Consider the following 25,571-nt stretch of genomic DNA (forward strand, 5'->3'; position numbering starts at 1 on the left):
TGTGTGTTTAAAAGGCAGAGGTCAATGTCCAACACAGCTGTTGAATTCAAAGCACACTGAAGAGGTCCAGTGGCTCAGAAGAGAGAGGAAATACAAATGCCAGAGGGTTTTTTTTCTCCCTTTTGTGGAATCCATTAATTTCTTGCAATGATATGAAAATGCAGAATGTAATGCAGGTTTTTCTGTTTTTTTAAAATGCAGACATAATGATGGGACAATGAAGCAATTTCCTCATACAGTTTTTAATATTTCCATCACATGTGCAACACAAAAAAGACGAGGTCTGCCAAATACAGAACTCCATATTTGTACAATACATTTTTTTTTTTTAATAACATCAGCGATTACCGTCCCTTTTGCTGCAGGAGATGGTGCTTTCCTGTAAACTGTGTACGAACAATTCTCAATCAAAAGGTCAAAACATTAAAGATTTATACAAAAGTGCATCTCAGGGTCAATGAATGCAAAACATTTACATGACAGAACTGTTTTCAGGATTTTTTTTTTTCCAATGACGCCGCCACAACGGCTTCCAGCTTGAGCAAAAAGCAATGGGACACTGCGAAGCAACAAGAGGAGTACTGTGGGCACTCGCCAGGAGGGCCGGGGACCGACTTTAGTCACTACTGTCCCCGAGACTGACCCCAAAATTGTGTTCAGTCCTAATGGCACCGACTCTCACCGCAAAAAAAAGTAAAAACAAAAACAAAATATGCAGAGATAACAAAACATAGAGAATTATTTTTTCTTTTTCTTTTTTTTCCAGTCATCTCCAGGCTTCAACGAGCAGTAAACATTAACAACAGAAATGTACAAGTTGAGTCAGTGGGCTGGAGATTTCCCTAATGCTCTCGGAGCCACGCGGGAGCTTCACGCTTCTGTTCACGAGCCAACCAGAGGAACTAGCCTTTTCCAAATCTGTGTCACTGCGTTTGCATATATCAGCATCCTGTCCTGTTTTCCTGTTTCCTATATCAACCCTCCCCACCCCCGGGCCTCTTTCATCCCCCCACCTCCCTCCCTCTCCTGAACTCGGGCTGTGCAGATTAGTCGCAACTGCCGTTGTCAGCTGGTCCTCCAACGGACCGACGGACGGATGGACGGACACGCGGACAGGAGCTCAGCCGCTGCTGGTGAATCAAGCTCTCCGTACAATCATGATTGACCGTGTCAGGCTACAGACTGACGCGCGGCGCCGTGGGAGTGACGCTGATGAAAAGAGTCCTCCTGACAATACGCTCAGGTTCCTGCGGCTCTCTGCACTCTCAGAGGCACCCTGTTTCTCCTTTCCCCCCTTTGATTCCCATCTGCTCTGACTGACAGTCATTGATCTTTTTTCTTTTTGTTTGTTTTTTTCCCCCCGTCTTCCTCCTTTTGGGACAGAGATTTCTGGAGCTGTACATTGGCAAATACTGTATAAGATTGCAATATAGCTGTGGTTAAGCAAACACGTAAAGAATTCTATGTACAAACAAGTTGGCTTTTCGTATACTTTTGAAATAATGGTCTGTAAAGAACGGAGGGAGAGGGTCCTTTAATGTTCTTTTCCCCCCGTTTCTTTGATTTTTTTCCCCCCTTTTGCTTTGCTTCTCTTTTTTCTTGCCGTTGGTGGGGTTCCTTGTGGCGTGACTGAATCAAAAGTTCAGTGCAAGACGGTCAGTGGCGAGCTCCACCGACGGTAATTGGTGGCCAGATATTATTCTCTGCATCATGGGATCCTTGTTCTCGGCCGCAGGCGCTGATCTTGCCCACGTTAGCTGCTGTGCTGAGTCAACGTGTGGTTCTGGAGGGACACAAAAAAAAAAAAAAAAAAAACAGGAGGGGAAACATTAGGCGAGCGTACAACAAATGCATCTTTTATGTGTCTTTGTTGTTGACTAAAAAGGAAGTTTCATACCATGGATAAAAAAAATAAAAATAAATGAGCTACACCTTGGAATGTACCCACAGGACGGAAAGGTCTGATTCACGTGTGGCCTTTTGATTATCCTGGCATTTGAACATTATTTATGGTCGGATGTCATTATCCACATCCAGTCAACTGAGCCTGAATGTAACACAAAGGCAAAAGACCGCAAGCTGATAGCGTCCAGTCCCTGGGAAACCCGGCAGCTCGAGCGGCCCGGTCGAGACAAATCAATGACACAACTGGGCCGCTGACAGCCTCAAGAAACAAAAGAAAACATTTTTCCCCCCTTGCCGATTAGCTACCTGCATTCATTGAAGGTCCGGCTAACGCACCCTCGGTGTGTGCTGAATTCCTTTGATTATGTGTCGCCGTTGCGAGCGTGCATCAGAGTCTAATTTGCCGTGACAGGATAACAAGCTGACAACATCGCTGCGTTCTGGCCGCATCTCCCACAATTTAAGCATGCGCGCGCGCGCGCACACACACACACACACACACACACACACACACACGCAGGACGCAGAGAGTGGTTGTAGTGGGGCAGCTGTGCCAGGTTCTTTAAAGGGAGTGTGGACCAGGGGGTGTGTAACTGGTGTCCCTGGTGGGCTGAATCCAGGTCATCTTTTGAAGTGACTGCTAATCCCTTTAATGCAAACTACATGCCCCACTTGCTGCGCTCTGTTTAAAACGCGGCCTTGGACTCTGCAAACTGGCATGGACTAGACACACCTGTCACAGGCGCCTCGCTTTGCTTTGCATGCACGCATAAACACAAGCAGAGTGCACAAACACACATGCGCACATTTGGTGGTGGTCGAAGCACAAACTGAAATATTGTTTTACCCGACCTGACCCTTTTGTTTCTTGTCTTCTTTGCAGCTAAATGAGAGGGTTCACTCAGAATGGATTTATTTCACCACTTTGCAGACAGAGACTGGTGGCATTTTCCAATCCATGTGATGGTTCTGGAGGCAACTGCTCTGACCCAATGGACACCTACTGGTGACACCAGATATCTGCCAACCACGTGTGCGGTTACATCCAAGTCTCTGCACTCAACGACAAGTTTTTAGCCAAACATCCAGTGAATATTCCTCGTCACAGAGTTGTGAGCATGTGATCATGTGACCACTGGCATGTTTGACAAGTTTACAATGTACCAGAACTTCCTGTAATGTGCAGTTGTGACTGGAAGGCACCCTGGCGGAGGCTTCCAGACACTTGGATGGCAGCACACATGCAGCCTGATGTCAGATATGTTCTCTTCTGTTCTTTGAGCATGAGGCCAAAATATGCTTGAATTTCTTCCTGCTTTCTCTCCGTTCAGCCTCGTCACAGCCTGAATGGGAAATGTGCTGCGCAGCAATTTAGTTTGGCTTTCTTTTTTTTCAATTCCGGGGCAACTGTCCCCTTTGACTTTTGACGTTTGACAAATGAAACGAGACCTCGGGTGATCTGGAATGATTACTGCAACCTGAGCGAGAAGGTTTACCAAAGCAGTCACCTTGAGTGCTGCCGCTCCCTGGGGCCGGCCGAGCGGGAGCTAAAAAGGCCGGCGTTACTCCCCCAACCCGGCGTTTATTCCCTCCCTCTTCACCCCTTTTTCAGCTGCCTCCACATAAAGCGTTTAAACACCTCGACAGCTTTCCTTTCGGCTAGGACGATTACTTTCCGACAGGTGGGGTAATAAGCTGTTTGACGGGGAGCAGGAGTGTGACCCCTGGAAGGGTTAGCGCGGGCCCCGCTCCCCCTTCGCTTTCCATTCTTTTTTTTTTCTTTTTTTTTTAAAGAGGCGGCCCTGGACAGCTCCACTGCATCGCCTCGCTCCTCTCCTGCTGAAATAAAGCCCCTTTAAGTGAGTCTGGGAGGAGACTCCCCACGGGACGCTCCCTCCCTCCCTCCCCCTCCTGCCGCTCTCCCTCTCCCTTACCCCGCCTCACCTCTCCCCACCCCGCCAGTCCCTCCTACTACCCCCCCGGTGAAGACATCCTTGGCGTTGCTGCGGAGGGACAGGAGCGCGGCAACCTTATTAATGAATGCGGCCCATTACCCGTCAGCCTGGCTCCTCGGCGACTCCCAGAAGCCCCTGCAGTACGTGACTTCAAATGGCAGGATATTGACACGAGGAGAGCAAAGCACCTAGGACTGTGTGAGCATGTGTGTGTGTGTGTGTGTGTGTGTGTGTGTGTGTGTGTGTGTGTGTGTGTGGAAGAGAGAAACACAGAGGAAAAATTTGTGCTCAACTGTGTGTGCACGCCTTTGTGTGAGTGCACCAGCAACGTTAAGGTGAGTGTGAGAGAATGTGTGTGTGTGTGTGTCTGCGCACGTGTGTGTGTGTGACTGCAGACCCCAAAGGAATGTAGCTCTTTGGATATAATGTAGGGCTCGTAACAGCTATTAGAGGGGAAAATAACCCCTCTGGGGAACAGCTCCCCCCCACCGCATGTCCCAGCTCTGTCTGACACACACACACACACACACACACACACACACACACACACACACACACACACATACATACACACACACACACACACTGCATTCTACCTTTCTTCCTTAAACATGCCAGGAGTTTTCTCACCGAGGGCTTTTCTCAAGGACGGTGTTAAACGACTTCGGCGGCTGTGGCAGCCATGCAGACTAAAGGAAAATAGAGGGAGAGGCAGGGGGGGTAAGAGGGATGGAGGGAGGGTGGGGGAGGTGGGCAGGTGGGGGTGGTGTGTCAGAAGAAAATGAAACTGATACCTTTATCTCTGTGGATATTGAACTCAGCAGAGTAGCTATAAACTGTTCTGTGTGCGAGTGCGCAGGGTGGGAAGGGAGGGTGGTGGTGGTGGTGGGGCTGAAATTCACTTTCCAATCTTCATCCTTGTCAAGGATTTTTTTTTTCTCCCCCCGAAGTAGCTTCTGCAGCGGTGCTGAAAGTTAAATACCTGCAGCTCACCAACAGCAAACGTCGTATTAGTCGAGAAACGCACAAAGCGGCTCGTCGACAAGGAAGCGGCCGGAGTAGCCGGCGGTCCGGCGAGCACGACGCTGACTATGGTGTCACTCCGCAATCACTTCCATTTAGGATCAGGTGCCCGTCCGCTCAGCTCTCATCCCGCCTTCCATTTCCTTCTCTTCTCTCCGACCCTTAATTCCCCCGCCTGTCCCTTCGACCCCCTGCTGGCCGCACTGGCCTGTTGCAGGGCCCCAGCAGCTAGCAGGTAAACCGTAGCAGTCAATTCTTCACTAAATTCAATTTCGCCCTGATCAATAATGCGCACCCACTTCTCCTTTATGAAGACGTGCTGCACCGGCTCGGAGCGAGCCTTCTTCCCCCGGCTGCTGTTCTCCGACTGGCTCCGCGCCACTGTTAAACCGCCGCTTTCATCTGATTACATCACCCCACTGCAACGCCCTGAGGGGTAGCGGGAGAGGGGCGGAGGGGGCGGGGAGCCATCCGGCAGGGGTTCTTGTGTACCCATGCAAACAGGTGCAACACGTCTCGGGAAGGGAGCGCTGCAGCGGAGAGGTGGAGGGTGCAGGAGGGAGAAATAGGGAGTGAAATGTGGCGGCAGCAGAGACGAGGGGAGCTGCGCGGCGGCCAGGGAGTTGATTTATTAACTAATCATTCTTTGCGGCCGTTCGCCGTCGCTCCAGTCTCCATCGATAAGCACCCAGCCTCCGGTGAAGCAACGGAGGTGCATCTCTTGCGTCAGCCCCACCAAAGAAAGGCCGACGGACCGGCAGACACGTCTCCCGCCTTTCATCTGATCCCGCCGCATTAAAAAGGCGATCTCGGCGCATTTGCCGACGTGGCGGAGCAACGGCCGCGGAGCCTAATCGCAACGCTAACAACGCTTGATTAGCATAATGTTAATACCTGCCGAGCACATGTTAGATATTAAGTCCAAGGTGTCCGCTCGTCTTTTTACCTGCGGTTATCCCGCATGTAACATTAAAACCCCGGTTTTATTGAGTGGTTACGGGGCTGATTGAGCAATAATGACTTTTTAAGCCTCTTTTCAAGGCCCCTCAAACAAACAAAGCAGAGAGCAACAGCGAGCGGACCGGCGCGCACTCTGCCTTTCAGCTCTGCGCAAGATTAGCTGCAGCTTTAGGCAAAACCAGGAAGATGTTGAGGTTACATATATTTATGATAATCATGAGCACAAGTCAGTAGCGAGGCAAAAGTGAAATTAATCCGTTACGCATAAAAAATGTAATGGATTACTCAAATGAGAAACTTTTTTTTGGCTTCAGAGACAAGGCGCTCAAGGGTTTGGTTAGGTGGATATTTCTAAACCTATTGCTGCAGTTGATGAAAGCAATGATCAAAACGTCCAAAGGAATGCTCACAACACATCCCTCTCAACTCCGAACGCGAGAATAATCTGTCTTTGTTCAGTTTCTGTCTCCAGGTGCGCGGCTGAGTCTGCGGGGCTGCATCTGGAGCGCAAAAACCACAGAGACCTGATGCGTAGCTGCGCTCATCACTCAAGAATTTAATTAACGCATCACAGAATGCCATCAAACAACGCACAAAACAAAGAGTCTGCCGTGTTTTTGTCTCCTCTCTCCTCGGCCCAAAAAACCAAATGGAAATGGAATATAATTTTTACCCCGTCCCTCCCCCCGTCCCCTCCGGACGGGGTAAGAACGGATGAACGCTGGACGACAGTCAATAGCGTTGCCACGGTGCAACATGGGCTTTTGTTGGAACTCGCCACCATGTGTTTTCCTTTCAGAGCAAACTGCCGCGGAGGAAGACTAAAGTGCTGCAGCGAGCCTTGATGTTCGCTGGTGTGTCGAGCCTTGGTCTGGTATTGACTCGCTTCCCCCCAGTGCATTTCCTACTGTGGACTGGTCCACTGAGGTGGTAATTCTTTCTTGCTCTGACCTCAGGCCAGGCTTACCGCCGGCTAGTTTAGCCGACGAGGAAGCACAATCAGAATGAATAAATAAATAAATAAATAAATAACAGGTCGTTTGGCATTCTTCACAGTCATCACTTACGGGGCCACGGGGAGGCTTGACCCCAAAACGCTGCTGTTGCCACAATTGGCCACCCGGTTTCCTTAGTAACAGACCGTCTTATTTGAAGCCAGGTGCCGGGGGACACACGGTCATAGAGCGATGGCACCAAGCTACGCTAGAGTTGACGACGACGACGACAGCAGCAGCAACACCAACAGCAAATCTCAGATCTCATATATTGTCTTGCAAGCGCATTATTTTATGTTTGGCTTATTTTCACAGTGTAAAAATGAAAGAAAAATCCATAATGTGAAAGGCTTTGATGAAACGTCTCACTACCTCAACCTGGCGTATTCTTCTGAGGTGTAAGCGGAGATGTCGGAGCACCCTTTTTTGTGGGCTGGTGCTTTGTAGCTCCAAATGATACTCATTACCCTGTCTAAGTAGACAAGTGAATGGTGCTCGAAACACACTATGCAGCGATCCCGCTGTTTGACTGAGGTAGCAAAACAACTGCACAACTGCTGTGTTATTATGGGGCCTCATTAAGTGAGGAGAGAGCAGAAGACGGTGAGAGGCAGAGTGGGAAGGCAATAGCGAGAGGGCCAGCGAGGGGGAGGGCCGGGGAGGGAGCAGGAGGGGAGGGAGGAGAAGAAAAAAAACAACAACAGCACAAGAGAGCGATACAAACTGTATTCTGAGGCGATGGCAACACACACGCGCCTTTCCAGCCAAAATGAAGACTATGACTAAAGAACCCAATTAAGGGCTTTCTTAGGGGAGCCATCTTGGGAGGGGGATGGGTCTTCCTGGGACATGAGCCCTGGGCTACATCCTCTAATTAGACAGTGCGAGGGGGGAGGATCTCTGCCTGTCACTGGGAGGGAGATGGGGTCCATGGGGTTCCACATGTCAGTCCCAGAAACAAAACACAATTACTCTCACATTTAACCACTTCAGTCGGGGACAGACTTTGACTGGGGACGCCGCACAGTGGTCCTACACCCCCGCTCCCCACCCCCACAGCGCTGTAAGATCTGCTACCTTGCACGGCGTTTGTGTCTTTTGAAGACTAAATTTTCCTCCCACCCCAGCCTCCTCTTGCCGTCAAAACTTTAGCATCGTTTCAAGGTGAGAAATCACACTGCAATGTTTTCCGATGTCCCACTTGATTGCACATCTTTCTTGCACCAGCTATGATGTCATGGATAGAATCATTAAACCCAAAGGAGTTCAGATACACTCTGGCCCAATCTGCCATCCTTAATCTAGCTGTAAAAACTCACAAATGAAGAATGAAAATGAATCTTAAACACAACCAGGGTCAGGAGTGAGCAGATCTGAGGGACAGAACATGTGCGATGTTTTGGCGATAAAGCCAGAGAGGCCAGACTGAGTTGGGTTGGATGTGTACAGAGGAGGGGCAGTGAATATATTGCTCAAGGAAGATCATAGAGGAGATTTCTGGATGTAGTCATAGAGGACAGGAAGTCAGTTGGTGTGAGAGTCAAATGGAGAAGAACATAGAAAAGAAGAAGGAAAGTAAAGAAGAAGTTGTTTTATTGTCTAACTGAAAGCAGAGACATCTCATACTGACCCTTTAAGAAATAGCACACTGGTCCTGCAATTTAACTATGTCAATTGGCATTCAAAACAAACCTGAGAACCTGAGAAAAAATATTCAGAAAAATATTCACCACACGCAGTAAATTAAATTCCTAGTGGGAAAAAAAATCCTGAGAAGCGCTTAAAATGGCATTTTATCAAAGTTGTGGAAAAGTCACCAGCGAGAAAGTAAAGGAGACATATTTGAGCGCAGAGATCCGCCGACGGATTCGAGCAACAATACGCAACGCATCTCCTCTTTGTTTGGATTTAACTTTCCCTGGTGGCGCAACACAGTAAGAAGAAGACAAAAAAAAAAGCAGCTCAAAGGCTTCTGGGAGTTTTTGTCATGTCTCCCTCCAGACCCTCTGTTTGTATGCACATATCAGACCCTGGGAGAGGCAGACACAAAGCAAATACATAGGGCGCGCGTACACGCACACACACACACACACACACACAAACACACACACAAACACACACACACACACACACACACACACACACACACACACACACACACAGATGTATGGAGACACACACTCGTGCTCAGTGAGAAAGAGACTATCCTCCCAGGATCATTAGGTCTGTCATGCTGTCTAATTCTGATCCACCTACAAAAACTAGAACAGCACTAGCGCGATACATCTCAAGTCATCTGAAGCTGTTTGTGTCCCCGTTTACAGTGTGTACTTACAGTGTTGAACGCAATTATAAATAAGCTTAAATATTAATGATGGCGCCTTACAAGCGCTTCACTCCCCCCTCCCTTCTTTTTTTTCTCCACCTAATTCATTGTTCTTTTATTTTGTAGCGCGGCTTTTGGAGACGGTGACAGAATCGCAGCACCTGGGGTGATGAAGAAGAAAACAAGTTGTCATATGAAAGGCAAAAAAATATACGTACACAACTTTCAAAAGCGTGAGGAGCTGTCACACTTGGCAGATCAAGACATCCGGAGAACATGAGGGCCCCCTGGGGACGAGCACATGAAGCACCGCTTTTTGTGCGACACTTTAGGGACACGGGGCAGTTGGGGCGTTTCTGGGGGCATGTTTTAAAATTCACAAGAAAAAAAGAAAAGAAAAGAGGGAAAGGGTTGGAGGTGGGGGTGGTGGTTGTGGTGGGGGGCGCAGGAGAGGAACTTGCAGTGAACCAGGTCTCTCCGCTGCAGCAGAGTGAACAGCGGCAAGATTCCACGAAAAGGAAAGACGGATTTTCATCTGAAATAATTGTGCATCAAATCTGCAGATTTTCACGCACGGGTTGACGTCATTAATATGCATTACTTTTGCAAGCGTTTCACCCATTTCAGCCTCCATCCCCTCCCTCCCTCCATCCGACTGTCCACTCGCAGCCCTCCCCGTTTCCTGTCAGAGACCGACGGCACGGCGCACGGCGCTATTTACACCTGCTGACCGTGAAGCCAATAAATATGCTTAATTAAAACACTGGAATTGGTCACAGCTTGGCTATAATGGCCATCACACGGGGAGAGAAGAATCTCATTTGTGTGGGGAAGCAGAACAAGATGCAGATGTGCTCTTGTCACTTTCAGCACTCATTAAGGCCAGCCAGCTCCGGCTCCGTCTTTGAAGGAATCCTTTTAAAAGGCGCTCCAATTAAGGCACGTGTCCTGCGGGCGTCTGCCACCGCCGCCGCCGCAGAGTCGTACAGTACCACAAATCTCGCGCTCCTCATAACCGGAGCGACACACGACTTACAATCCCGTGTCACTTTCAAGGCGCGATAATGAAACAGGAAGATTGAAAGGGGAGAGAGTGAGAGAGGGAGAGAGAGAGAGAGAGAGAGAGAGAGAGAGAGAGAGAGAGGGAGAAGAAACACGACAGCTCAGCGAGGGAATCTGGAATGGGAAAATGTCATCTTTGCCGTAGTTTAACTTCAATCTCATTGTCTAGTCTTGGGAGGACGAGGCGGGAATCGCTGGGAGAGGAGCCTCTGATTGCAGAACGCTGCTGCGCCGGAGGAGCTGAACTTGTGCGTTTCTTCCCAGTTGAAGTGCACTCAGAGAAATGTCAGATTTAAGCTGTGGCTAATACTGCACGTCCATCAGTTAATGAATCTGGCTAATTAATCCAGCCCGGCAGTGTCGCGCGCCGCTCAGCTCCTCCACAAGCTACTGTATGTGGAGCCGGGGATGAAAGTTTATTAGGAAGTTTTTTTTTTCCATTGCAGCGAGGCCTTCAGCTGCAAACCTGGAGAAATTCTTTGGTTTTCACGTGAGGGCAGAGCTCCTTTTGAAAAAATGACAGGACTCTGAATCATGTAAATCCATGTCTCCTTGTTGCTGGAGGGCTGGGCAAAAGTTGAGGGTCAGTGCAAATGCTGTTCAGTCAGTCAGTCAGTCAGTCAGTCAGCCAGCCAGCCAGCCAGCCAGCCTGCCTGCCAGCCAGCCTGCCTGCCTGCCTGCCTGCCTGCCTGGCCTTCCCATCAACACCTCATGAAATAGCTAGTCTTTGTTCCATATTTTAATGGGGTGAGGGAGAGGCGAAGGGTGGAGGCTGCGTGTGATTGCGGATGCAAAGTCCTCTGGAGAGTTTTTGAGGGGGAATGGTGGTCCGGGCTTCTTCTCGGCACCTATTTATTTATTTATTTATTTACTTATTTACTTATTTACTTATTTACTTATTTATCTATTTATTTTTTTCCCAGTGTCACTGAAAGAAATGGAGTAGGAGAGACGAAGAGTTGGGGGAAAAGCAAGAAAGATTATTTTCTTTTGGAATCTGGATTCTGGGGCACACAGGCCCAGGAGTCAGTCAATCTGGCCAGTCTGAGGGGGGCGGCCCAGGCAGGGGGTCCTGGGAGGGCTGATTAGACGGATGCTCTCCCATCATCCATCTCGACAGGCTGGCGAAAATTGGCTAGCCCCTCGCAGGGTAGAGTTCACGGGGGGAAGCCGGCGGGGGGAGGACGCCGAGTGGTGCGCTGGATACCTGTCACAGCCTTTGGTCTGTTTCAGGGTCTCAGCAGCAAATTAATAAAATATCCTTCCTGCTTCCCTTTGCCTGCCGCGGCAGCTCTCCCTCTCGCCGCACCTTCTCCCAGCTTGCACTGGCCCTTTGACCCGTCCGACTACTGTGAGAGATGAGGAGCCCAGGCAGCCTGCGAGTGGGCCGGAGCGTCAGGGAGAGGACGGTGCGGCGTGTGTGTGTGTGTGTGGTGGTGGGGGGGGGTGCGGGGTGAGGGGTGGAGGGGGCAAACTCAAAACTGGACAGCCAGAGACCGAGAGAGGGCCTGTTCTCCCCTCGCCGCTGGAAGACGGCTCCACTTCAGACAGACTGACAAACGACTGACCCGTGTCAGGGAGACATTTTGAAGTGCGATGCATGGGAAATGGCAAACAGACAACAACTAGTAAAAAACAAACAAAAAAAACACAAAGAGTTTGATGCAAGGAAGCTAAACTCACTCGTATAAAAGGGGAATTAATGGTGCTTTGTCACAAGCTGGAGTTCAGAAGAGGTGTGTGTGTGTGTGTGTGTGTGTGTGTGTGTGTGTGTGTGTGGGGGGGGGGGGGGTCAACAAAATAAAAACACTGCAAAATATTTAACAGCTCGAGCACAGCCACACGCGGCCGTCTACACTATTGATGATCTCGAAGTGAAAGTGTGTTTGTTCTAACTTCATGAATCCAAATGTCTGTTGGTGTCTGTCGTGTCTGTTTTCCACGTTTGGCAGCGGTACGAGTGCGGCAGAGATTGTGGTAATTACTGGAGATGTCTGAAAAATCAAATATTAACAAGCAGAAACATTGTTGCATTGTTCCAAAAAGTAAAAAAAAATATTAAAAAAAACAGCCTGGCCTGGACAAGGTCAAGATCTCATCTTCCTAAAATCAACTCAAACTTGTTGAAAGTTTGAGTTGGCTACTGTGTTAACACACTACAGGGATGTGTTTTTCACCCAATACAAACTACATGTGTGTTTTGAGTCAGTGCAAGCCAGCACGCCTCTACAGCAGTGGCACAGGTTGAGTATAATAACCGCGTTATCCCCTGAGCTCATTCCTGTTCTCCTACCACAAACCCACTTTCACAAGAAAGTGACACAGGTCTTTCATGTTCTCCTCTTGTCTCTTTACACATGGTGTAATACAATATAATCACGCATGAAATAATACCCCCGGGAGGCAGGGATCACATCCCTCCCCCACCACAAAAAAAGGGTTATAGGACAGAAAAGCAGGATAACATCCTCAGGTTATCTGAGATTGTTTGCAGGAACCTGCAACAACATGGACTGTGCGGAGAAGCAGCGCTACCAGAGACAGGAGAAACATGATAAATCAGAGGCCTTGGCATGAATAAAAAGACCCGTGTTGGCTTTGGTGGAGTGCGAGGCTTACTAAATAACCTTCTCTGTGGTGGAGCAACGGCCTGATGGATTATTTTATTCATGGCTGCGCTGCTCAAATGACCAGCAGATAATGATCCAGCTCACCTTCCTCCTGGCAGGCACACGCCTCTGTGTTTACAACCTGAATCTCAATATGAAAATCGTTGCTGATCAATGGCACGGCCGAGCCCCGGACGCTTCCACTGGCTCCCCGTTAGCACGCAATGCAGCTAATCTGCGTTGCCCCCTCCAACCTGAAGGATGCGGTCAGGAGCTGGCGGTCGCTCTCGCTGCTTTAAGGTGCATTAAAAACAATTTGAGTGATTGGATTGTGTGCTGTGGTTATGAACTACTCGAGCCGCACGTATTATTCAGTTTCAGGAGGCAATAGAGAGGGAGATCTGGATATGAGAGGTGCACAGTGGACCCCCCACCGCCAAAAAAAACCCAAAAAAGAAAGACGCGGAGCGGCTTGAAAACACCATGCGGTAAAATAATATAATACAGTCGGTTTCATTTTTTTTAGGTCCCCCTAAGGAGCGGAGAGAGAGATTGCTAGAAAATGGATTATCTCTGTAACATTGCGAGTTCATAAGTCCAACGACTAACTTTGTTGAAGGGCAGATACGGCATCCCAGAGGACAGAGCTCATATTTAGCCATGAGGCCTCCTTTGTGATTAGGAGGGAAGTTGCAGGCATATTGACTCAACTGTGTTTTTGCCTCGGCACTGCATGTAATTACCTCTTCAAAAACGAACATTCCACTAATCCCCTAATTCCAGATATTTTAGTGCTCGGCTGGTCTAATAAGCAAATCAAATCATATCTGCACATCACAAATGAGCTTTGGAAAATGCACTGAAATAATTCCTTCTGAGTCTCTCATCCCAGCTGGGATGGAGGGGACGGAGCCGGAGTGAGCCGAGCGCTGTTTAGTGTTTGTTAAGCTGTCATGTGTGATTAGCCGCTGCGCTTTCCGCTGGCGGCCTCACCCCTCCCTTCCTCCGCCCTCCCCTCCCCTGCCCTCCCCTCCCTGCCCGAGGCTCACCTGTAGCTCCGTCTGGAAGAAAAACTTCTGTGGGCACTGCGAGCAGTCGTAGATCTTATCCTCCTGGCCGTGGGCAGAGAAGATGTGCTGCTGGAGCTTATTGGCTTGGACAAACACTGCTCGCACAGAGAGGGGACAAGGAGAGAAGCGAGGGAAGACGTCAGTCCAAAAGACTTTCAGAAGTTCAGTATGAAGAGAGAGAGAGAGAGAGAGAGAGAGAGAGAGAGAGAGAGAGAGAGAGAGAGAGAGTGAGAGAGAGTGAGAGAGAGAGAGAGGAGAAAATAATGCTTGTGTCAATTTCTTTTCATCGCTGACCGGACTAAATGAGGAGTGGGTGGGTAGATGGGGGAGGAAGTGGAGGGGGTGGGGGATTGGGGACTGGCCTTTTTTTGTTTTTCATTAAGGGAACAAAAAGCAGGAGAGTAATTGCGTTTGCCTGCCTGAATGAAAATTAAAGATGGAGCAAGTCAAATGGCAAGTAAAATGACTTAATTACAAACAAATGAAAACACCTTCAAATCAAAGATATTGTTATGAGAAATATAATTGAGAAAAGGAAAAACAAAACAAGACAACAACAACAACAACAACAACAACAACAACAACAAGGCAATTTAGACGTTAACCGGGAAAGTAGAGTGGTCACATCCGTGGCACGGGAGTGAGCAAATACATAATGTTTTGGGAATAATGATGCTCCTTATTTAGCGCCACCGTGGGGACAACCAGCCAGGAAATAAACAACCACACACTAAAAAAAATTTGGCATGGCTTCAAGTGCAAAACATGGCCTCCATTAGTCTACATAGCTAATTATATTGACAAAATAAATATTCATGGGGTTGCGCTAGTTATTCATGCAGGCGCATCACATTCGCCGTCATATAATAAACACACAAGTTGCTGGCACTTAAAACATATACCCTACGTTTGTGCTTTAATTAAGCCATAGTCCACGCTGGAAAAGCTAAGGGGGAAGGCAATTGTGTGTGCACCTCGGGTTGGTGTCGGCGAGCGTGTGCGCACCAGTGTGTGTGTGTGTGTGTGTGGGCATTCTCCAAGGAGCACTTCAAACGTGCCGTTTGTTATCCCAGACCCTTGTGCTTTAAGGATGGCTGCCTAATCTCAAAGGTCTGGATGCTTCGGAATAAAAAAAAAAAAAAAGTTAGTGTGTGAGGCCTTCATTTGAATTTCTTACAACTCAAAATAACTTTTCTTCTAATTCGCGCACCGCCGGGCCACGAGGCGAGAAGGGAGGCGGGGGGGAGGGGTGGAGGGAGGAAAGGGGAGAGGGAGAGGAGGGGGAGAGCGCAGCCACAAAAGGTGAGGTTGTCTGTCTGCGACGGTTTTGGCTAAGGGGTGGAGGGGGTGAGGGGTGTGGGGGTGGGCGGGGCCGGCGAAAGCCCCCGTGACGGAGACTCTGCTGCATTAGCGCGTCCCAATTTGAGCTCACCTGGGAGAGCCGTTATTAATTATTGAGCCGCGTACGCTGGAGACAATGCCTGCTGCATTGAATGTCACACTCCTGACCTGGGAAATGAAAGTTTAGATTCAAAGCAGAAGTGCAGCGGCGGCGGCGGCGGCGGCGGCGGCAACGCGCCTGCCCTGCTAATGTCGGGAGGTGGGGGCAGGCGGCGGGGTGGTGGTGGTGGAGGGTGACAGCTGTCTCCGGAAGCACGGCAGCATGTTAACTAGAGATGAACAAACCTCCTCTAATGAACAAACAACAACTCCATGGTCCATTTCTGAAACTAATGACCACAACGAGGCGAGGACAAACATAATTTCAGATAGATGGCTCGGCATTACGCTCCGTTACGACACATTTAGCCTGAAGGTTAAGGCCCCGGCGATCATGCGCATTAGCGCCCTCCGTTACGCTCCGGAAAAAAGGGACGACAATTTTCTTTGGGAGAAATAAAGGAGGGGGGAGCTCATCAACAATGGCTCCGATCCTCGCGGGCTGTTGTGTCTGCACGCGCTGTACGGAAGCAGGTCACTGCAGCCGCGGGAAGCCAGTCATTATGTCTTTTGCTCGAGGAGGAAAAAGTCAATACAGCAAAAATAAAAATGGATTTGAGACTTGGGGGGGCCGTGGAATAATGTACAGTAGGGCCAAACACAAATGGGATGTCAGGTTGACCGTTTCTCTCTGTTTACACGTGTTATCTGCCGCTCCGGCGGGAAGCACGCGCACCTTTAATAAGAGACGCATTTATCAGTTTACTGGCCCTGATATTCATTGATATGCAAGTGAGTGGTGATTTAAAGTGCCAAGGCCTAAAATGCACTAATGGCACCTGCAGGTCTCTTATAAGGACGATAAATAATGGATGAACATTTAAGTCATTTGAATAGAAGCTCAGGAACCTTTTAGCTAATTCATCTACTTGGACATTTTAAAGGGACGGGGTGATATTTATGAGGGCTGCGGATGATTCAGTGCCGGCTTATGTCAGGATTCTAAATCTGATTTTTTAGCCGCTTCTTCTATATGAAGCGGGCAACATGTGCCGGAGGATGCTGGAGGACGCTAGCTTGATATTTGCCGGGACGAGCCATTTATAGTGCGCGCGGGTGCAATGTCCGTTTAGCGGAGGGACGGCGGCTCCGGGAGGGTTAGAATGAGGACACAGAGAAGCCGGCTAAGAAATAATCCAAAACCACATCCAAACAGGATCAGTGGCTGGCCATTGTGTCCCTCCCTGCTGAGACGGAGGGAGAAAAAAGGGTGGAGGGGGCGGAGGTGGAGGGCTGGCGCGGCAGAGGGGAAGGGGAAGGAGGGGCAGGAAGAACTTTGCGGAGTTTGTTGGCTGGCGAGCGCGAGGAGCGGCGAGCGGAGCGCTGAGCTCTGTGCTCGGGCGTCAGGGGTGTCAGGGCTGAGGGGGCTGTGGGGGCCAAGGTCTCCTCGCTGTGGGGGATATTAAGCCCTCTGATTAGATCTCAGGGGCCGCCCATGGCAGACGTCTCCTTTACTACGGGCCTCAGCTCATCTTTATTTTGGCAGGGTGGTGCTCTCTGCAGGCTGCACTGCACCAATACTAAGCTGTTTGTGCAGAGACAGAGAGAGAGAGAGAAAAAAAAAGTTTATCCCCCCTTCCCCCCTCCTTTCTGCTTTTCATTTATTCCACCGCAGCCCTACATGTGTCGGGTTTCGGCTTAATCCGAGCGATCACCACACAGAGGCCTGACCTGTGTCGGCGCGGCCAATGGGTTCAGGACACAGTGAGGTTTTATGCGGCATTATGCAAAATTCACCTTACGAATGTTTTGGAACAGTGTTGTGTGACTCCCTCCAGTGGGTGAACTCTGCACAATGGAGACAACTGCAGTCATTATTTCTTTAGCCTAGCGACACTGTTACAAAGTGTGTATGTGTATGTGTGTTAAAGCGCACAGTTCTTGAAATCAGCCTTTTGTGATGTCACAAAGGGCACGTTTGCGTCTCACAGTTAGGCCCAGCATTCCTCCCTCCTCCTCCCACTTTGAGCAGGAAGCTGACGAGGAATGTTTTTGTGTGTAGGCTGCGAACGAAGGGCAGACTGTAGTTTTCAGGAGATCTACAGAGGGGTTTTTTGGGGGGGGACAACTAATAGTACAAAAAGCTTCCCCACTAGTGTCTGAAAGATGAACATCTGGCCATGAGGGTGATAGAAAAAGTAGCAGTTCCAAAAAGAGTTTAGTAAAGTTCTTTAAAGCTGAGTTGATCCAGCAACCAGAAGGGTCGTGCGACCACTGTGCAGCAGCAGGGTCTCGGACCCACTGTGTGTTGTCGAGTCAGATTTCCCCCACACACGCTTGGCAGCCGCAGAGTGACGCCGACCGACGTGTCGACAACCGTCGCAGTCGGACCGCCGCGCTGGATTTGGTGCAAAACTGTCTGTTTCTTTTTCAACAGAGGGCTAAAAACACAGTTTGCTGGCAATCTGCGGCAAATTGGGTGACAGGCCTGCACTGCTGGAGTGCAGGATGAAAAGCAAAAGTGAAAAGAAAATGGGTGGAATATGGAACCTTTAAGCTGAAACCACAGCGAGCCAATTTTTTTTGACGAGGAAGTCAAACTTCTACCATGAGCAGCAGAGTGTAGCATGTAAACAAAAAGCCAATTAAACTGTATTTGCATGACTGTTGAGAGCATCCCGGAGTTTTATTTTTTTTTTTGGGGGGGGGGGGCAGGGGGGTTTGTACTTCACGCTGTGACATAAGTGAAAGGAAAACACATGCACGCACGCACGCACGCACGCACACACGCACAAACACATGCGCGCGGCACAACTTCCATCAGGCGCACTTTCTTCTGTTTTGTTTGTCTTAAGCACATATTCCCAATCACAATTTCCACACCAGCCCTCACTACAGCTCCTAAGGGTGCAGGCAGACACTTCTAGCTGCAGGCTCCCCCACTTCTGAAACCTGTCAAATCTGTCCTGGGAGAGTCAGCCTCCCTCTCATCATCCAGGGGCTTACGGACCTCTCTCCATTTACCCTCCCCTTCCCAGCACACTTCTCCCTTTCCTCCTCCTCTTCTCCACTTTCATCTCACATCCAAACTTGCCAGTCGCAACCTCCTCGGCTTCCTCCAAGTTTTGTCTCCTTTTCTCGTGTATTTTGTCTCCCCACAGCCGCCGTCTGCGACTCACCCCTCCCCAAAAAGAACCCCCAAACAAACAAAAAAACAAAACAAGCAAACAAAAAAACAAACATTTCCCCCGGCCTGTTTTGCGCTGCGCTCTGTGCTGCGCTCTGTGCTGCGCTCTGCGCTGCCTACGTTGTGGATTGAGGATAATCACGCACGTCAAAGAATGACAAGCCACACCGAGTTTCAGGTCGCGCGGGACGGATCAAAGCCAAACATCCAGTCATTATTTTAACAAAGAGCAACCTTGATAATGGAGGGCACTCGGTGACCTGGTGACTGTGGCCACCTAGTTTGATCAAACTTTAGCTTTAATGTTCACACTCACTATGTCTGTGAAGGCAATCCTTTTAACCTGGAAATTAAGTATTTGGAATAGTGCTGGCCGTGAGATATGAAGTCACTCATAATGATTAGATACTCGCAAAAAACAACGCTGGCTTTGGAAAAGTCCAAGTGTTTGGGAACCACCAATGCCCTAAATATCTTGTACTTGTACCTGATTACAATACCTGTCTGAATTAGCTATTTTTTCAATAGTGATTCTTGACAGAGATGTTGCACCATGACATTAAGTCACATCATGCAATTCTCTTTGGCATTTTCAATTTCATTATTAACGACCATTTCCCTCAAACCTTAGGCGTGTAACCATACAAAAGCTGTTTCTATTTAATTTCATATTACAAAACTTTGAGGCAGCAACAGAGTTTTAGCAGAAGTCATAAAAGAAACTTCTGCATCTCTCCTACATGCATCTAGGATGAGGCCCTGTTACATTAGGACAACTGACTGTATAAACATGATTGTGTCAGGATTATCAATTGCATTTTTTGCAACAAAAAAAAGAAGCACAAAACTCCTTGTATATCATTAAAAGCAATGAACCACAGTATGATGCAATATGGAACGAGGTCAGCGTGCTAATCTCAGACAACTTTGCCAACATTATATGTTTATGTATTTTCTATTCAGTTTCATCCACAGTTTTATCCTGCATGCCATTTAAAACTCCCTGTCGGTCTTTAAGAAACTGCACATATAGCCCTCCTGCAAAAACACTTGATTTTATCTTCCTGCTAAAACTGATGGTCCGTCGTATGTCTCTGACTGAAAGTGGGAAAGGTGCCTGTTCTCAGAGTGGGGGAACAACACTTGGTAGGGCGGTGTAGTCATCTCCCCCTTATGACATCACAAAGGGTGGATTTCAGGACCTCTGTGTTTCCGAAAATACTTTCAGAAAAGGGGTGCGAGCAAAGGAAAGTAAAGTAAAGGACGGACTCCTCACGCCTTAGGTATTCACTGACCAGACTTACTGTTGACATGCTGTAGCGTGAAAACCACTGCAAGGTAAATGTCGCAATACCCCCCCCCCCACCCCCTGCCCCCTCTTTGAGGTCATGCAAAAATCTTTTGCAAAAACACATTAATCTGGCACTGTGCATTAGCGGCTGGCTGATGTACCGCGTCTCCTTCCCCACTCTGTCCTGAGCTCAACTTGGGGAAATGTATTCAAGGACAGCTGTCAGCGCTGCGTCTCCCAGTCCCTCCCTTCCCTCCGAGGACGGCGGCCACAGCCTGCCTGTCCCCTCCGTCCCCAACAGAGGGAGGCCTTTCAGTCGGGCCGCGCTCCCCGCAGCCAGCCCGTGCCCCCCCGCCCCCCCACCACCACCACCGCAGTCCTTCACCCATCTGTCTGTCTGCTCTGCGCACACTGTCCTCAGGGTGTGCTCTGCACCTCCCTTCTCTCCCTCCATCCCTCCCTCCCTCCCTCCCAGCATCCTTCTCTCTCATGCGCCGTGATCGATATGGACGCGGTGGGAGAGGGGGGACCTGTCTGTCAAAGCCGGCGGAGGAAAATGAAGGCTCAGATGAAGGAGGCATGCTCTGTATATTAAATGGCCAGACCCCAGTGAGGGGCGGGAGGGGGCGACTCGGGCTGGGGATATATCAATAGGCCTCTGCTAAAAGAGAGATAAGGAAAAAAAAAAACAAAAAAAAAACAGCAAGGATAGACGAGGAGCAGAGCGGAGGGAAGGGGGGAAGAGCGGAGAAGCGAATAAAGAGGAGAAGCGCGAGGTGGAGGAGAGCGATCTCTGAGTTAATGACGTTAATTAATGTAATAACTACAGGAGACACCTCCCCTTCCCCACCCCTCCCCTCCGCACACCCCGATTGTGACAGTTGGATAAAAGGGGGTTGGTGTTGGGTGGGGGGGGCTTCGCTCAGGAAGTGCAAAAAAAATAGGGGAAATGAGCTGCGGACCTGAAAAAGTGCGAAGAGGAGTAAAGAGCTGAGAAGGAAGAAAGAGCGAAGAGCGGAAGTTAACGACTTTGCAGATTTCATTATAGAGATAGTTAACCCTGTTGACACTGAAGGAGGGCGCTATCCTCTCAGGAGGAGTCCGGTCCTTCCACCTCCACGCACAGAGACAGATGAGATCATTACAGCTATCAGCACCACTGCCATCCACAATTAGCACGTCTCCCTTTTCTCCCCCCTCCGCCCCGACGCCTCCAACCCCCACCCCCCCTCCTCCCCGCCGCTCACACTGTCGCCACCCACCCCACCCCCCTCCCCTTCATTTCACCACACTCCTTTGGCCTTGATTCCGAGCCAATTTGACTAAATAAAAAAAAGCCACATGCAGCAAACTATTCTCAGCTACAGCCCCGGCCGCTTGCTTGACCTTTCCCAACTCATTTAGAACTCATTTGGCTCTTTGTTTGGAAGAAAAAAAAAAGAATTGACACAGAAGCTGCTCCTCCGCCTGCTGAGAGAGGAAATTTATCCAAATTGTTGAAATTATAGATAAATAACAATGACAATGTACGAACCTGTGAAGCAGACTGGACACTTGAAGGTTCCTCCCATGCCCTCGAAGCTGTGCTCGATCAGATGGCACTGAAGCTTCGCAGGGGAGTCGAACGACTGACTGCAGAGCTTGCACTCGTGGTTCAGTCCTTCCTCTGCAGAGGGGAAACAATGAAAAGACAAAACACAAAGAATATCGTGAGAAGCAAAAAAAACCCAAAACAAAACAAATAAAAAAAACTGCCCAAACATGAACAACAAAGCCTCGTTCTGCCTCTTTTGTTCCTTAAATGAATTCTTTCATGTGAAAATTGGGCGACGACTTCTGCCTGCATCTTTCTTGACACAGGCGGGAAGCGGCGTGGCTCGCATGCGAATGGCAGAGCCTCGCACTGCACTTTGAACGTGGCGACTCTTATCATTTTGACGACCTTCGCAACAGAAGCAGCGGGTTCACGTCTGATTTGAGGGAGAATTCAGGGGGAGGGCGTCAGCTGGTGCGCTACTGAATCTCATGCAGGCAGCAGCCACAAAATTCACGCACGTATAAGAAAAATACAAGTACGAAAACCTCATTTTCTGTCTGCAAATCATCTGCTGAAGTCTCCAGTGCGGCGTCATAAAAGACAGAGGAGGGCAGAGTCCCAGCGGCTCCGACTTAGAATCCCCAACACGCCCATGTGCACGGGAGCGACTACAACCTCCGCTCAGGCCAGTGATGGCTTAAATAAATGGCATTTAGACTGCGGGGCCTGCGCACTCATTTGTTTGCAGCACAATGATGTGCTGACTCAGACTCACTCTCGGAGAGCGGGCCCGAGTCCAGCGTGTCGATAAAAGGCCTTTACGCTCTGCCGTGTGCTCCACCACGCTCCTGCCAAAGCCTGACATTAAGTCAGCCGCTGCGACAGAGAGAGGAGCCATCGCACCCAGGACACATCGAGAGGCTTCTGGGGCTGGACAAACGCCCTCCACGTAGGGAGAGGGGGACCGCAAGCTGAGTGTAGGCAAAAGTTGTAAAAATTCACTCCACCGACGTGGAAAAGAAGCAGAGTAATGTCAGCTTCTATCCAACCACCGAGCTCCAGAGGAAGGAGAAAATTCCACCTCTGACTCCTGTCCTCACTGATAACAGCACCTGAAGCCTGGTGTTTGCTCCGCCCAGTGAGAGCCAACTGCAGTTGCTTTGTTGCTTCCAAACAAAGCATTGGTTTCTGTAACTGATACTGGGATGAACAAAAAATATCAGTAAATGGTTTTAATAATGGACCATCAACAGGAATCTGTGACCATTCAACTTTGATCTAGTTCAGATATAATTTTCAGGAACTTGGAGAAACCAGGCAGCAGCAAACGGTTTTGGATAAACGATCCCAGCTCACGTCTTCCCAAACTGCCCCGACTCTGCGCATGTGCTGACGCCTGTCTTTCATTGCGGCTGACTTAACAAGAGAGCGTCTCTGTTTCAGCAGCCGCCGACTGACTGTGAGCATTTCTGACAACTGCAACTCCACGACCCCTGATATTTCCAGGAAGGCGAGAGGAATGGAAACATCCCCCGCTGTGCCAAAAGAAGCAGTCCAAGTGTATACATATTGAACTTTTTACCGCAACATACAACCACATGTGCTTTTACGATCCTCCTGAAACACTCTCAATGTGGCACGTAGGCTGAGGCGGGCCAGGGGTCTCACACTTATAGCATGAAAAACAAACTGCGACATGTGGTTCTGGTGCGACCCGACTCTCTGGTAAAGAAACGTTGCTCTAGTCCACTTGCAGCGGCGGCACCAACCTAAGCTGCACTCGACGACCACGGCTCTGACGGACGAGACGCAGCCTGGCGTGTCGTGCATCTGAGGGGGGCCGTGAAAGTGCGGCCGTGCACTAGGACCACTGAAGCCCCCCCCACTTTGATCACCGTACGGTTGCGCTGTCTGCACGAGGGCGCACGCTACGGCGGAGCCTGCTGCAAGGTTCACTGATCTCCTCTCCTGCCATATGTGCAGCCCTCGTTTGACCCCCAGTGCACAATGTTGTCCCTTTGGAGACCCGGTTTGCTTCATTATGCAGATAACTACGCACCTGCCTGACTGACCTTGCGAGCGTGCATGCGTGTGTTTATGTCTGTGAGCAGGTGCACGGAGGTGGGGGGTGGGGGTGGGGGTGGGGTGGGGTCGGGGGGGGAAGCCGAGGTTTAAATACAGCGGGCTTCAGATGTGTGTTGTGTTTTTTAAAATTATTATTATTTTTGCTAAACAAGGGCCGTTGAGAGTCGGAACACAACAGTGAAAGTTTCTCTACATGGATTGGCCAACATGTATTCTTCGCTGACTGTTCGAAAAAGTTGGTTGGTTTGTGTTGAAAAGTAAACATTCTCAAAAAAAACCCCATTAAATTAGAGTTTGACACCACAAAGCTGGATTGCAGAGACATTGTTTTTTAGATAGCAGGCAATAATGCATTAATGTGGAACTACTTTTCCGAGCCTGTGTGCGTTTTTTTTCATCCCCTCTTTCTCACATACTGCAAAGCTGCAACATTTCCTCTGGTGTGATGGCACGGCACACTGACTGTGAGAACAAGGGAGATTCGAGCCACAAAGGACTGAGAGTCATTGTCACGTTTGTTGCAATTTGCGCAGGTTTATGCAGGAGCTGCCTTTCAGCATACGGTTTAGTGGCACCTAATGGTAAGATACATGTACTGTGCCATTTCTGCTGTGAGGCCTGCGTTGCACAACCAAAGGCTTCTTGCAAAAGTCAGACCCTTGTGTCGACTTACAGGTGTAGTTTTGTAGAACGAGAATCAACTATGTCATATATTTCCATTTAAAAAAAACTTTCTTTAGCAGCTTGTTAAAGTCAAGCGTTGAGTCGACTGGATGTTGATCTCATGTCTTCTTCCTGCATTTTAAAGGCACAGTGTGCAAGAACATCTAATGGTAATAAAGCAGATCACAATCAGTGTTAATGTTAATCCGTGTTCGGATGTCACACTCGATCTCACACCTTTCATGTACCAGCTGTGACATCAAGGTCAAAATCGCAAAAACAATGACTGGCTCGTTAATAAGCATATAAAAGGTTATTATCTGTTAATGAAAGAATATTTTTGTTGCGTCTTTATCTAAGCGAAAACATTAAAGCACTCTGCATTTTCATTTCATTTCATGCCAAATGTTCCGCACTGGGCCTTTAAATTGGATACCTTGCTTTTTTTTTGCCCTTATCACGTCATCTATGAATGGTGTTTAAACTCCACTGTATGTCATTACGCCACATGATTTATTGATTAACGCACAAGCCGGCGCTGGCACAGCGCTGGGTTATTAAGGGGCGCGGGGGCTGGGGGGAGGGGCTACGAGGAGCGCGACAAAGATTTCAGCGATGATGAGTAAATCACGCTCCGCCATCCGCTGCTAATGCAGCCGGCGCAGGCGCTGGGCTGGCGTTCAGCTGGGTAACGGGGGTTGAATCGGGGCTGGCACTCTGTTTTTTAGCAAGAGCCAAGGGAGGAAGTCGGCTCACTCGCCCCTGTAGCCGCCTCATTGGGCTGAGGTCACTTCCTGTCGCTCCCCCTGCCCCTTCCAGGCGGCTGCCCAATCAGCAGGGCCCTGCGTGAGCCCACACCCCTCTCCATGCACCGAGCAGACTTCTGGATATAGTTACAGGGCCACGGGGGACTGTCAGCTCCCTCCCTCCCTGCCTCCCTGCCTCCCTCTGCCCCTCCCCTACCCGCTCCTCCCTCCTCCCCGACTACGTCTCCCAAGTGCTCGCCGCTGCCACCACCCTGTCCCTGTGCTCTCCTAAGAAAATCTTTTAGATGAGAACTGCTCCTGTGCCTGCTCCCTCTAAGCATCCATGACACCGGCATAGTAAGCCCATCTGCATATCCACAGGGCCTTGCGTTCCTGTGGCTCATGGTTTATGTATTTCACAGCTCCTTAAAACACAAACGCCTAATATCTCTCCCATGTGGAGGACAGGAGGGAGGGGAGACGAAGAGAGAGGCAGGAAACCAGTCTCAGAAAGAATGGTCTTTATTTCTCGGCGCTGTTTACTTTTTCATCCGAGCTGAAGTTCATATGCCGTTTCAGGTTGTTTGGGGCGCTGGGGCCTGCAGGTCTGGCTCGTGTGGGTTTGCAGACTCTTTATATTGTGACGACGCAGCCGCTAATGCACGTTAACTTGGTTATACTGAAGGCACTTGGTAAGCTGACTCGTACTTTCATACA

General features: G+C 49.3%; 1 protein-coding gene across 3 annotated transcripts in view; it reads right to left on the reverse strand.

Moving 5' to 3' along the window:
* Positions 1 to 223: 223 nt before the first annotated feature.
* LOC142885210 (zinc finger protein 521-like) overlaps positions 224 to 25,571 on the reverse strand; it is a 97,278-nt gene continuing 71,930 nt past the window's right edge. For all 3 annotated transcript variants that reach the window (XM_076021453.1, XM_076021455.1, XM_076021454.1), the window contains 3 exons: positions 21,358 to 21,489; positions 13,885 to 14,000; positions 224 to 1,783 (listed from right to left, as the gene is read on the reverse strand). In XM_076021453.1, the coding sequence (XP_075877568.1) occupies positions 1,754 to 1,783; positions 13,885 to 14,000; positions 21,358 to 21,489 (278 nt within the window). In that variant the 3' untranslated portion in view covers positions 224 to 1,753. The remainder of the gene's footprint in view (positions 1,784 to 13,884; positions 14,001 to 21,357; positions 21,490 to 25,571) is intronic.

This window comes from Nelusetta ayraudi, unplaced genomic scaffold (genome assembly GCF_046127955.1).
Source record: "Nelusetta ayraudi isolate G7.1 ecotype Tasmania unplaced genomic scaffold, CSIRO-AGI_Nayr_v1 ptg000011l, whole genome shotgun sequence".
Classification (NCBI taxonomy): domain Eukaryota; kingdom Metazoa; phylum Chordata; class Actinopteri; order Tetraodontiformes; family Monacanthidae; genus Nelusetta; species Nelusetta ayraudi.